The 14,220-nt window shown below is 32.0% G+C and overlaps 2 protein-coding genes across 2 annotated transcripts in view; one reads left to right on the top strand and one right to left on the bottom strand.

Annotated features, from left to right (window-relative positions):
• Positions 1 to 3,772, bottom strand: part of LOC129220997 (ankyrin repeat and IBR domain-containing protein 1-like) — a 50,970-nt gene extending 47,198 nt beyond the window's left edge. The window contains exon 1 of the mRNA XM_054855433.1: positions 3,639 to 3,772. The gene's annotated coding sequence lies outside the window, so the exon portion shown is untranslated. The remainder of the gene's footprint in view (positions 1 to 3,638) is intronic.
• A 346-nt stretch (positions 3,773 to 4,118) lies between these two features.
• LOC129219903 (tRNA-dihydrouridine(20) synthase [NAD(P)+]-like) overlaps positions 4,119 to 14,220 on the top strand; it is a 30,629-nt gene continuing 20,527 nt past the window's right edge. Inside the window, exons 1-4 of the mRNA XM_054854218.1 lie at positions 4,119 to 4,341; positions 5,464 to 5,509; positions 10,813 to 10,904; positions 11,886 to 11,929. Of these exons, the coding sequence (XP_054710193.1) occupies positions 4,234 to 4,341; positions 5,464 to 5,509; positions 10,813 to 10,904; positions 11,886 to 11,929 (290 nt within the window). The 5' untranslated portion in view covers positions 4,119 to 4,233. The remainder of the gene's footprint in view (positions 4,342 to 5,463; positions 5,510 to 10,812; positions 10,905 to 11,885; positions 11,930 to 14,220) is intronic.

The following is a 14,220-nucleotide window of genomic DNA, read 5'->3' as shown; positions in this document are numbered from 1 at the left end:
ATTCTATAAAGACTCAAATCAGTTGTAAAAATGGTCAGCAGACCTTCATCTTAGGATCTGAATTTCTGTGCTAGAGTGTTTTTTTTATTATTTGGCGCAAAACAAAAAATCAAATGTCTGTTAGCAGTTATAGAGCCTACATTGGAAATATGCTTACTGTACGAAGAACATAGTTTTGATACTATTTGGTTATATAAACTTTCATTGTGTTCCAAAGGAGTTTGCAAAACTGAGCGTCAGCTGCATGTAGAAAGCTATTAATTTAGCACCCCAGCGAGAGTCCACAAGCATGGTGTGATTCAACTCATAAAATAAAGGTAAAAGCTTAGGTACTAAGAAGTAAGCTACTACTGCATTTTGCCATAATATTCCAAAGTCTCTAGGTATCACAAATTTGCTGTTGGTATATTGCTGGTAATTCTGCTTTAGCCCCAGAAAAAAAGCGGTAACTTGCTGCTTATGATAAAATCAACTCTATTAAGTACAGAATTGAAAAAAAGTGGAAATCATAAAAAAAAATGTAGTGAATTTAAGAAAGTTCAGCTGTGTTAAAGTTTTTACTTATTCTTACAACCATTATTTCAATTTCTACTCTGCAATGCTTGCCTACTCTTCAACCAGTGGCTCACTGTCAAACACGATTTTAGCTTCTCGTGTTTTTCTCTATGATCAGAATAACTGTTGAAGATCTGAGACAAATTTTATTAAGTTTAAATTAAGAAAATATTCTTCAACTGTTGTAGAAAATACAATAATAGCCAATAATAATAAGCAACAAGCACACTATTACACTATTATTACTAACTTTGGAAAATTCAAAAAAACAGCTATACTAAAATTTATCAATGCTAATTTTTCATGTTCTAAAATGGTATGATTTTTTAAATTTCAAACAGATTTTAACAATGATTTGAGGATGCAATTAATATTTAAACACTTGAGTTTATGCTAATTGAAAATATCGGATACTTTGGATATTTTCAAACACATTCATCATAAAGGTTTATTTACTTGCAAAGTATACTTACAATAATCGCTTACCTTCCCATTCAATTATTATTTCATGCAAATTATACTGATAATAAAAATAAAACTCTCGCCCATTTCTAAAAATGTTTACTAGTCTGTAGGTCGGAAATGGTTGAGAAACACTGATTTACATCACTCTTCATGTAGGTAGGGAATGCCCCCCCCCCCTAAGAACAAGCCCAGTAAGCAAAATATCTTGCCTCAGTATTGCATAAAGGTTGACATGCAAGAAAAATCATCTTGCATTAATACTGCCTCAATGTTGTTATGTTACTCCCTTTATGCTGTCAGCAGGCTGCCACAATATTGACTGACAAGGTGTATGCAGCATAATATCAGGAAAATATCAAGGTAGGCTGCTTTTGTAACATTGCATACGTATTGATATGACAGGATAATATCAAGATGTTGTCATGACAGCATGAAATCAAGGTCTAGGCAAGATGATCTTGCTTTTGTAATCTTGCATACGTATTGATATGACAGGATAATATCAAGATGTTGTCATGACAGCATGAAATCAAGGTTTAGGCAAGATGATCTTGCTTTTGTAATATTGCATACGTATTGATATGACAGGAAAATGTCAGGATACATTGACATGACAGTATGAAATCAGCACGTTTGCAAGGTGTTTTATCCATTTATTTATTTGTATTATTTTCACTTCAAACTCGAGAATTAAATTTTATTCTTTAATTATTTCTGTTATTCTTCAAGATAGTTTTCTAGCCTGAGAATATTTTCTTAAAGCTGACATCTGGTCGGAAATTCATATAAAGATATTAATAGTACTCGCAATTTAATTTAAAAAATGAAAGTTTCTTCGTTTTGCGTAATACTTGACTTATTTTTTAAATTCATGCTTCTAATTGTATTATAAAGACATAAAATGCCTAGTTAGGAATAATTGCGGAAGTTTTTATAGCACATTTAAGAGTAAAGGTAGCAAAATAATAAATAAATAAATAAATACAATAAATAAGTACATTTTCAAATGGATGTCAGCATTGAAAATATCCCATGGACAAAACATATGAATTTATCTTAAAGAATAACATAAACACCATTGAATAAAATTAATCTTACTTGAGATTGAAGTGATAATACGAAATTCTGGGCTATGTCCTTTGTTTCAAATTCTAGGGACGAAAAAAGTTATTTTCGGCCATTTCTAACATTGATCGCACATCGTCTGCGATATGACTTATTTAGTACTATATTAATAAACAAATGCAGTTATCAGTCATCCATAAGTTTTTCCTAAAACAATACTATTCCAGACTAATAACTAAGCAACCAACTTAACGAAGCCTAAAAGAATGCAACGCCACGTGCAGCACCTCTGAACCGATTGAGGTCGAAGCAGGAAGAATGTGCCAGCAATGCGAGGGATGCTGGGTAGAAAGAACTGTGCGCATGCGCAAGTATCAACGAACGTCCACCTGTTCTATTGTGTACTAATTACCTTGACGGCGACAGCATAAAATCAATATCATCTTGACGGCGACAACATGTATGCAATGTTGTTATTGTAAGGTAATATCAATATTGATATTTAAAGATGAATGCAATGTTGCATACGTGTTGTTATTGTAATATTGCTTTTTAATCTTTATGCAATCTTTATGCAGTATGAAACACGTCAATATTGACGCCGTCAGTATAATATCAAGAACTGTCAAGGTTGATGCAAGAAATTTTGCTAGTAGGGAGGGCTCACCCCACCCACTATATATTGCAAAGACCTGCCACCCCCCAAAAAAGGGGGGGGGAAATATCCCTTAAAACAACCCTCTCTAAAAATTTCAATGGCGCAGTCTGCACCATGACCCCCTCCCCCCCTAGATGAGCACCCCTGATGTAGGAAATTATGCCAGGAGAAATACCTTTTGCCTTTTTTGTTAGACTAGAACTTAATAAATAATTTGAGTTCTGTAGCTGCCATCAATCAAAGCAGAGTGTTTTTGAGTGCATTTCTACAAGATGTAATAATATAAAACTGTATTAAGAGTTTCATTATTCATTCATTCATCATCCCTTTTGTCTGCATGTCTAAGCATAACCTTTGAAGAATTTTTGCCTACACCAATGTTGGGACCCCAGTTTCATTAATTTAAGGAAGCTGTAACCCCGTTTAAAGAGATGAAGCTGAAGCTACTTCAACTCAGCATTACAGAAGCGGCTTGCAGAGAACAAATTAACATATTTTCAAATGTCAAATTTGTAATGTTTAACATAGGAAAAAATATAAAAGAAATGTACAAATGCTTAAGAACACTTTATCTACTTGTAAATTTATTCTTCAGAAAGAACCTAGTGAGAAAAAATTAGAAGGATTACATGCATTGATCTCAAAAAGTAAAAATTTACTAGAAGAGCAAAAACAAGGGTCATGTTAGAAAGACGATGAAATGAGAAATATACGTAAAAGAAAAAAAAAGGAATAAATTGCAAACTACTTTTTTTCCAATTGATAAAAACATTCATTCATAGCAAAACCCCATTCGTGTCGTTATACTTGGTAACAAATAAAAGAAAACAACAAATTTTACTCAAGTACATTTAGGGAATTGAAAAGAGAAAATGCGTCAAACATTCGTTTGTACCTAAAACCGTATAAAAATCACGCTTTCTTTTTCAGTTGGGACAAGTTCAGAGAGTCTTAAGTAATGAGAAAAAGCCGCTTTTCATTTTCCTTTCTTCTTTTGTCATCTGCAAACCAAAACAAAGGAAAATAATGCATGTGACTTCTCCACAGCCGTGTTTTCCGGAATATCACCTGAAGACTACAGCACATGCGCGGTAAATGCTTCCTGTCAATTTTTGTTTATTTTATTACTGATGCCAACTTTTGAGAAATTCAAAAGAGACATGTTTGTTTCTAGGCTCAACATCATTTGTAACAGATATTGTTTATTTGAAATGCTAATAACGAATTTGAAAATCAGAATCAATCACTTTTTCGATAAAAACAAATAAATATGTCTTAAAAATTTCCTAATCGAGTGATTTGAGTAAATAAAATTCAAAATGCTCTTTAATTATCTTAAGTTTAGTTCCCAAGAGTGGCATCTTTCTCTGATATTTATATTATTTTTGAACGCAACGTGTTTATAATGGAATGAGAAGTAAAAAATTTAAGATATTCCTTTTGCCTTAATTGTACACTACTATATTTGAAAGGGGATTAATCTAAGCACAATGCTTTCCTACTCAAATAAAATAATATTGGCTCCTATGGTTCGTGTTGGAACTTTACCAATGCGTCTGCTTGCTTTGGATTTCGGGGCAGATATAGTTTATACAGAGGTAAGGCAATAATACTCATTCTTTTCAAACTTCGAAAATTTTATTGTTTCCTGGATTTTGAACTATTGTTGCGTATGTATTTGTATCAGAAAGTGCAGAGAGAATTTGGCTCCATCTGTAATTTTGCAGCATGTTTTCCCCAAATCTTGCTCTCGGTCTTTGAAAACCCTTTCATCCAAATTATGTTTATAGCAATTCTACATTTTCGAACAGTTCTTATACTTGGGTCATTCCAAAAATAAAGATCCCTTTCTAGAATTTAAGAAGTGAAAAGTTAAGTTTTAAAATAGAAAAAAAATGTTTGAGAGGCTTGTATTGAAAAAAATTTTGAGTGTCAGTCTCACACATACAACCTTTTAAATATAAGTCCAATTCTTTTAGTATCAAAACAAATTATATCTTTAAGATCAGTAAGCTTATTTAAAAATGCAAAGTTGTTTAGATATTTTTTTCCTGATTCCATTGAAACTTCTTTGCTATTTGATTTTTGAAGTAGTCGAATACTATAGAAAAATAAGGACTTTTTTCCATCACTAAAGGAATACCTTTTCTTTTTTTTTTCCTTTACTGGAGAATTAATATCTAAGGGAAGTAATCAAGAAGTCAGAAAAACTATCTGTATATCTCCAATTCTATAAGACAATCACTGTGACATTATAAATTAAATAATTTTCTTGTTTAAACACTAATTTTAAATATTATTTCTATGCTTAAAAAATTTCAAAATATAGAACTTTTAAAGTAAATTAAGTATTTATATTTATTTTGAACTGTAAAACAAATAAACCAAAAATTATAATTATTTATAATAGCTTGCTGAGAAAACATTTATGGGAAAACTGTCTGTTTGTTGTCAGTAATCCATTTTTTTTTTTTTTTTTTTTTTTTTTTTTTTTTTTTTTTTTTGCCACTGTGGCAAAAACCTTCTTTTGACAAGTGGGAAAAAACATGTTTTTTTCCCATTCTTGGCAAAAACTTGCTGACAACCCTCGTTAAAATATATCGTTGTGTAAAAGTTATTTCCTAAGTGAGACAAAATAGAAATGTAAGAAACATGTTTAAATAAATAATCATTTAAAGTGAAACTAATGTGCTTGTGTTTAAATTTTTGTTTGTTTGTAGGAAATAATCGACTTCAGACTGTTGAAATGCAAAAGGATAGAAAATAGTAAGGCTATAAATCTTTTCCTTTTTGCATATAATTTGTTGTATATTTTTTATAATTAAGTAGCCATTCTGTATTTTCTGTTTATGATTGTTTTGAGCAATCTGAATTGCTTATTATCTTCACTTGACCACTTTTGACTATCTGGTTCTTTTTTCAATGTTCCCACGTAAAGATCATCTCTAGTAAGGGCAAAACCTCATTCGTATTTGTAATGTATTTCAATTGTTAAATATTTTTATTTATTTCATTTTACACAAATTGTTGTATGGCAACACCTCATTGTTGGGCAGTTCTCAAAAGGTGGGAACAAAAAAGTTAACTTTGAGCAATTTCAAAAATTTTCGAATTTGATATCAATTTTGCTTTTATTCTATAGTATGCATACCTAGAACACAATACATGAACATGAAAAGACAGCAGGTATTTGTAAAAAATGTTAATTAGCAAATTAAATTAGCAGTCTGTAGGTAACACATTTTGGACATTGTTGTCCTGTAGGTAACGGATTTTGGACATCATCATAATGTAAGTTTCACCATTTTTGACAACTGTTAATCTGATTTTTAACTTTTCCAATGAAAATTTTATTTACTACTTTTTGAATTTTGCAATTTAATGACAAAGAGGATAATAATGAAGTACTTGAATGGCTATACATACTGCTCTTTACATATAATAATGTTTTGGAATGATTTTGAAGAAGTTGATGAAAGGTAGAAAAAAGCTTCATGGAAATAATTATACAAACTAGTAGTTTGATTTATTGGGACAAATAAGGAATAAAAATAGAGACAAATACGACATATATATATTTTTAAAGGAAAAATAAACAAAATATGCTTTAAGAGAGAATGTAAAAAGTGACATCAGTTTTAATAATGAATATTTTTTCTAATGTCATAAGAATTAAAACGATGTCTAAAAAAAATTATTGAAAAAAGAAATTCGTATTTCTTTTTGGAGATCGTTAAATTATGTTTAAAAGAAGAGAAAAAAAATTCTAGAATAATAAAAGCGGCGAGAAAAAAAAATTGCTAGCGCAGGTGATAAAGGCGCCAAAACTGGTGCAGCTGACGAATAACTACATTTGTCAAACTGGAATCCCCCTCTGGTAACCTTTAGCTTATCGTATACTGTGTTGTCGCCAACGGAGGTTTGCTTGGCGATTTTCGCGCAAAATGGCTTTTGTTCGATCATAACAAGCCATGTTTCTACTGTAATTTATGTATTGTTCAATGTGTAACGTATTAGTTATGCAAAATACCAATGGATTAAAAAAGATAACATCATAATAATCTTTTTTATTGATGTTAGAAGACAGTGGATTATAAAAAAATTATAAATAAACGGACATAATTATCGGCGTCAAGATCGTAACGCCATTTGGACATCTCACATGTATGTTTAAGAAAAATTATTTTTCTTCTAAGATACTGCATAAAAGCTTATGAAAACACTTTTAAACAATTAAAAACTGATTCTGAGGATCGATAAATACCTTTAAAACGAAAACATCATATACTTAGTTCTCAAATAATAGCATTGTAAAGATCGTAACTTTTGGACATGCATCAAATTTCAAACTTACTTTTTTCTAAAATCGTTTACAAAGTAAATAATCTGTCTTTACTTTTGTTATTTGTGTAAAATATTAACAAAAAATTATTCAGTGTAAGATTCATGCCTTTATTTTTTTTTTGTAACGTATGGAAATAATTTAAAAAAAATTTTTTTAATGGTACATTTACTCAGTTAACGTTTTGGTATGTCCAAAATTGTGCCATTTAGCAAAGAAAATATTTTTTAAGGGCATTTGAAGAGCTTTTTTTCCATAATTTATGTCAATTCTTGTCTCTATACAGCATTATAATTTACCTCAAAAATTTTAGAGTTAATTAAAATGAAAGTTATTTGGTGTTGAAGCTTCAAAGTTGAAGTCTGTGTTTGCTCCCACCTTTTGAGAACTGCCCTGTTAAAAAGTAAAAGAAGCACGAGATCGTGTTCGATAAATTTTTAATTTAATTGAGGGACTACTTCTTGAGGTGTAACAACGTTATGTGTGATGTTAATAAATTTTGATTGATTTTTATAATATAACGGAGTCAAACTTATATACGAAATTAGGAAGTTGGTTTATACCTCATAGTTCTGTCATGCCTTGACGAAAACTAACTAATGAAGGACGTGCTATCGCACTGCTAATGTGCTAAGATGCTATTGCAATTTGGATTGCAAAAACATCTTTTGAATGAAACTTGCCAGCATTTAAATGAAAAAAGCCCATTGCTGGACCCAGTTTTTTTTTTTTTTTGTCTCGGGGAAAAATGTCACAAATTATGGAGAAAAACTGAAATTAAGTTCGTAAAAGATGTAAATCTAGTTCTCTGAAAGAAACGTGAATTTACAGATGAGTAAAAAATTATTAAATAAGAAAGTTAAATTAAGATTCTAATGATCCAGCTGGCTAAATTCCCGGTAGCAGAAACTGGGAGACGTGCGTCGCAGATTTTTCAGTGGCCTGCAGATAATTTTACTCAAGAACAACAAGAAAGAAAGAAAAAATAAACAATAAAAAGAAAAAAAAAGAAACACAACTTGGTAAAGATCGTTTGGAGATCGCTTTTTGACCGGAAAAGCGATGGATATTTCAGCTGGAAACCTATACGCCATATTTGGTCATTCACAAGATCGAAGTTGATGAGATGCTTTCGTGCCTAAGTTTTCAAAAACAAAGCAGAATTGGATGTTTTGTTTTTCTGCAAACGAATGAAAATAACTTAAAATGTGCATCAAATCGCTTTTTTCTTGTTTTTTAATTTTTTTAAATAATTTTCTTGAGAAATGAAAAAAAAATATATTTAAAATTTCACCTTATCCTCCTTGCGTTGGATGCAAAAGAGCTAAAAACTTTTTCAGCTCAAGTGTAGTTTCATAAGGATTTTTATTTTTGAATTGTTTTTTGCAGCAAATTCAGAAATTTATATGTTAATTTTTGGCGTAGTCGCCATGTTTGGTCATTCCCAATATGTTGGTACAGGGAATTGGATGTTTATTGCAATGCAAACTTGAAAATTATGCAAAATGTGCCATCTTTTTCAGGTGATTCTTTGTGATTGTCTTGAAAAATACAAAATTTTATCTTTAGAATATTATTTAATCTTCATTGCTTTAGAGGCTAAGGTGCAAAATACTATTTCATCTAAATTTTATTTTTTTTAAGGATTTTGAATTTGTTACTACTTTTTGTAACAAATTAAAAAATCTATAATCATTAAAAATTTGCGCGTTAGCGCCATATTTAGTCATTCGCAAGATGGAAATAGATGAGACTATAACGAGACTATTGCTTGTCTAAGTTTCCAAAACAGAATTAATGTTTACCTTAATACAAACTATTGAGGATAACATAAAATGTACAATAAATCATGCATTTTTTAAAAATTATTTTCATAAAAAATGTGAATTATTATCTGTTGTATTTGATCCTCATTGTTGTGAAGCTTTGGTATAAACTAAAACATTCATCTAAAATGCAGTTTCCTGCCAAATTCTCATTTGCTAATTTATTTATTTTTCCATTTCTTGAAAAAAAAATCAAACACTTATTTTAACTTAAATTTTCCATATTTAAATAAATATGTATTGAATAATTGTTTGTCATAGTGCACAAAGTTCTATATTTATTTTTATGAAAGTAGTGAAAACTGCCCCCCCCCCCTTTTTTCATACTTTAAAACTCGGCGACAGTAGTGGCCACTAAGTTTTTCGGGTCTAGTGGTTACTGGCCAGTTAGAAAATTTCTGAGTCTTGACCTTTATAAGGTTTTTACGGACTTGTGTATTTTATGAAAACTTAAAATAAAACTAATAATAATTCTGCAGATTATTTTCAACTGCCCAAAATAGTGTCGCAGACTGGCTAGAAAGTTTCTGCTACTGGGGCTAAATTTATATACTCCAAAGAAGTGTAGTCTGTCCAGATTTCACTTCTTTGTAAAGTGTACTCTGTTCAATATTTTCCTATTTCGTATTTTCAAGTAATTCTTACATATTAAAAGTGAGGAATAAAAGGAGAATTAGCATTAACGAAAAAAGTAGGTAGTCTTCTGAAGAGTGCTTCAGTAATGTTTCAAGGAAGAATCTATTTTGTTGTTTTGTTTTAAGGAGATTTTACTCTAATACTTACTTTTTGGTGCAATTTTTACTAATCTATCAGTTCAAAGATTAGTTGCTGCATAAGGTTCACATATTATTTATTTCCTGAGTCCAATAAGCTTAAAATGATGAGGGGCACTCGTCTGTGCTTGAGTGGCCTGTAATTTAAATAAAAGGTTTTCTCCGAAAGCATTGTGACTTACATTATCACTTTGTTCTTAAGCGTTTCAAAAAATAAGGTAGGAAGAGATCTATCTGACAGGTCCGCAGCTTCTTTGTATGAATGAAAATCATGCTGAAGATAATGAAGATGATCAGAGCTTTCAAATGCTTTCGGGGAGCTATCCACTCTAACAGGACAAAATGTCAGAAGATGGCTGCATTAACGGAAACATGTCCTGCCAATGAAGCATGAAGTGTGATTAGGTTTTTTTCTTTAGGAGGTATTGGACTGCTCTCCTTACAATCCCGACCTTGCACCAAGTGATTTCCATTACTTTGGACCTTGAAAGAAACACTTGGAAGGTCAGCAGTTCAAAACCGATGCTATGGTTCGGCAAGCCATCTTGATGTAGTTTCATTCTTGATGATTTCTTCCATGCCGTACCTCCAAGTTAAAGGTCCAAAAAGATGAAAATCACTTGTTGAAAGGTCTGTAAAGAGCATGGTCAAATACCTCCCAACACAAAAACCTTATCACACTTCTTGTTTCATTGGCAGGACAGGTTTCCATCAATGCTGCCATCTTCTAATGTGATGGACACCCAGCTCCATCTACCAACACCCTTAGAAAGCTTTCATCATCTTGTTCATCTTCACGACGATTTTTATTCATACAGAGAATTTGGACTCCTCCCCCCTCCTTAGAGCTCTTGTTACTTTTCCTTTTGAAACTCCTTAGTAGTTTAATCAGTTTGTCAAAGTCTCTTATCGCTTATGTTAATGTTTTTCACCATTAACGTAATATTACTTCCCAGTATCTTTCATCATGTTTGACATTCTCGTGGATATTTAAATCAGGTTTTACTGAATTATTGGGAATGATTTTTTTTTAAATAATATTTGTTGTTTATGTTTATTACATCTCAATCTATTAACATGTATACAAGAAAAAAATTGTTTTGAAATTTTTTTTTTATCTACTTTTAGGAATTTTAAATACAGTGGATTTTATAGATGACGATCAAAATGTAGTTTTTAGAACTTGTGACAAAGAAAAGCCCAAGTTAGTTCTGCAGTTGGTATGTATTGTTTGAGGTTAGCAAATATTTGCGTAGGTAGTAAAAGCTGCTTTAACGAAACCTATTTTTTCCCACCTCCCTTAGCAAAACTATTGTAATTATTTTGATGTTTAAATGAAATAACTGATACAAAATTATTTGAATAAATGTTAACTAAATTAAAATAAACAGTATATTTATAGTGTAGCTTTGGTGAGTTGAGCTCTTGACAGTTTATCTCTTTTTCAGGTGCTAGGGAAGGGTAATTGGCACTGAAATAAGTTGGGTTACTTTCATGGTGACTTTTCTATTCTAACTCAAATTCTTTCCATAAAACGTTTACTCTTTTAGTGAACTCCCCCAAGAAAGGTAAACATTGTTAAGGTCATCTTAGCTCACGTGAACATCAATTTTTTTTCCCCCTAAAGAATTCGGTTACGAATTATTAAAGCCAAATTTTTGTTTCTAAACATAATGCACCTAAAATTTCAAATTTTTAGTTAGTAATCATTTACAGTTGACTGTTTGTTTAGTAGCTATTTTTAATAGATCATCTTACTGTTGAAAGAAAATTAATTATGGCTTTTGTTTTCTTATTTGATAAAACAGAAAGTAGGATTTGTGAAGTTTTGATCATTTGTACATTGAAGGTGGAGTATATCAAGATAGAAGTATCTTTATATGAAAAAATAAATATAAATGCAAAAAAAAAGTGAGGCATGACCAATTAAATGTTTTGTTTTAATTGCCAAAATACCACGTTTTGTCCCCATTTGGTCAGGAATATTATTCAGATATTGCAGGTGACACAATATTGTATTTATTTTTTAAAAAAAGATCAACTTTTATAGTAATTATTATCTTTAACTTAAAACTTATTTCAAATTGTAGTGTTGCATGATTGCATTTTATTAAAAATGAAAAAGAACCTGCTCTTAGCTTATTCAAAAGTTTTATTTAGTATAAAATAGATTTATTTATGTTAGTATTATTTCTTTATAGGGTACTTCATCACCTGAAAGAGCTTTGAAGGCTTTTAAAATGGTGTAAGTTATTTTTTTTAAATAATAAATTAAAAAATAACTTGTTTTACCTAGAAACACTAATAGGTTGAACTATTTGCTGTTAGATATCCTTGATCAATAAGTATTTCTTAATACTGCACTCCTGTTTGTGTAAATTGCATCACCATGAAGTAGTTGAATGAAATTTAATGCACAGTTGAGTGGTAATGGTACAAACAAATGATTACATTTTCAAACCAAACAAACAATAAAAAAGATAGAAATTAGTATTTTTTGTGGCCACCACGTGCCACAATAAGAGCTGCTACACGACTCGGCATGGAATGAAACAAAGTTTGAACATCTGCCTGCGGAAGAGTATTCCATATTGTTTGTATGCGCAACCAAAATTCGTCTGTCGAAGGAACAGGACGAGGATCACGAGCGAGATGCCGCCCAACAAAGTCCCCACACATATTCAATCTGTCACATATCCGGGGAATATGCAGGCCAAGGAAGAAGCTGTACCTGCTGTGAATCAAGGTAGGATTTGACAGTCCTGGCGACATGTGGACGGACATTATCCTGCTGGAATGCAGCCCCTGGCAATCCTTGCAGGAAAGGACTAGCTTGGGGCTGTAAAACTTTGTTTATGTATCAGGTACTGTTCAAATTGCCCACAATTCGTAGCAATTGAGATCGTCCATGATATGCTATGGCACCCCAGACCATAACTCCGGGTGTTCGTCCACTGTGGCGTTCGATAATGCACTCCAGAATGTGCCGTTCACCGGCATAGCGCCTGACACGAATTTGGCCATCATGGTGCCACTTCATCAGAAAAGAGGACCTGCTGCCAATCAGCACGCCAGCTCCTATGCACATTGGCCCATTGTAGCCGCAGGCGGTGATGGTTTTGCGTGAGAGGAATCCTGTATAAAGAAATCCTTGCCCGCAGCCCACGCTGCAGCAGATGTCTCCGAATTGATGAAGCACACAATGAAACACCTGTAGTTCTTGACCACTGTGCTGCCAATTGTCTAGAAGAAGCTGTGCGGTCCGTCAGTGTTATACACACCAGATATCTGTCATCACGAGCTGACGGCACATTTTGGGGTCCACTCCCGGATTTCCTAGCTGTCCGACCCTCTTCCATCCGCTGCTTCCAAACACGCATGATTGTGCTGCTGTTACGCTGCACACGAGCGGCTGCTTCACGATAAGACAATCCAGCTTCACGAAGGCCAACAATTCTACCTCGTTCAATCTTCGAAATTTGCTCAAATTTCGCTTTCTTTCGCATAGTAAAGATTCAATTAACGTTTACTCTAGCATATAAGCACCGATATTCATACACGCCTCGCTACAGCCCTCTATTAATATTCGGTTCGATCCGCGGTTCAGAGGGCGCTGCTCAGCATACGCATGCACTGCCGGTCTGCATTTCTAATCATTTGCATATCATGCCCTACTTTACATTTCCTGCAATTTTCGGCTCACTCGCATAAGTCCTTTGTGGGTCTGCAATTTTCACAAACAGGAGTATATTTCTATTGCAGAATTCTCTGAATTCTTAAGATTTAAAATTTGTTGCAGTAAAACTAGCTAATATTAGATTAGCTAGTTTAGTTTTAGATTACTTATGTCTACTAAATACAAACTTTAAACCCTTTTGATTTTATCAGTTTTTAGTAGGAAGTTGCCATGTATGAGCCAACATTTTTTCTAGTTTTTCTTAACTTGGCAAAGCCTGGAGATTCTAATCATGCTTAGCCTTCAGAACTAGCCATGATTACATTGAAAAACATCTGTTTTTCTTTAAAAAAAGATGAAATTAATGAGCCACAATACATGGTGCTACAAGATCGCTCAAAGATTTAAAAATAAAATCAAACCAAACCATTTAATTGTACATCTGTGTGATTTATTCTGAATAAAGTTACGTATGTCTAAAATATATATATATATATCATTATTCAAGCTAACGTTGCAACATTATTTAGCTTTTGACCTTATTTCTGTGTCCTCTTTTTTTTTTTTTAGATATTCATGATCAACTAATTTAAGTTCTTTACTTAATTATAAATGATTTCTACAAAAATAATCTGTATTTGAATGGTCACTTAGTTTAAGATACATAATTTGGTAAATGAAATTGGAAATGTAGTTAGTACATCTAAGCATTCTTGTCACTGATAAAATTGGAACTTTTTAATCAATGTGTTGGACATTCATAGGTTTATTGTTGAAAAATGTAGATTCTTTTGTACAACATGTAATCGAAAAAATTTTGCATACCGAATACACAACTGTTGCCTCGTCCTAATCTAATT

The sequence above is a fragment of the Uloborus diversus genome, chromosome 4 (genome assembly GCF_026930045.1).
Source record: "Uloborus diversus isolate 005 chromosome 4, Udiv.v.3.1, whole genome shotgun sequence".
In the NCBI taxonomy this organism is placed as follows: Eukaryota; Metazoa; Arthropoda; class Arachnida; order Araneae; family Uloboridae; genus Uloborus; species Uloborus diversus.
This window is presented reverse-complemented; position numbering and strand designations above follow the sequence as displayed.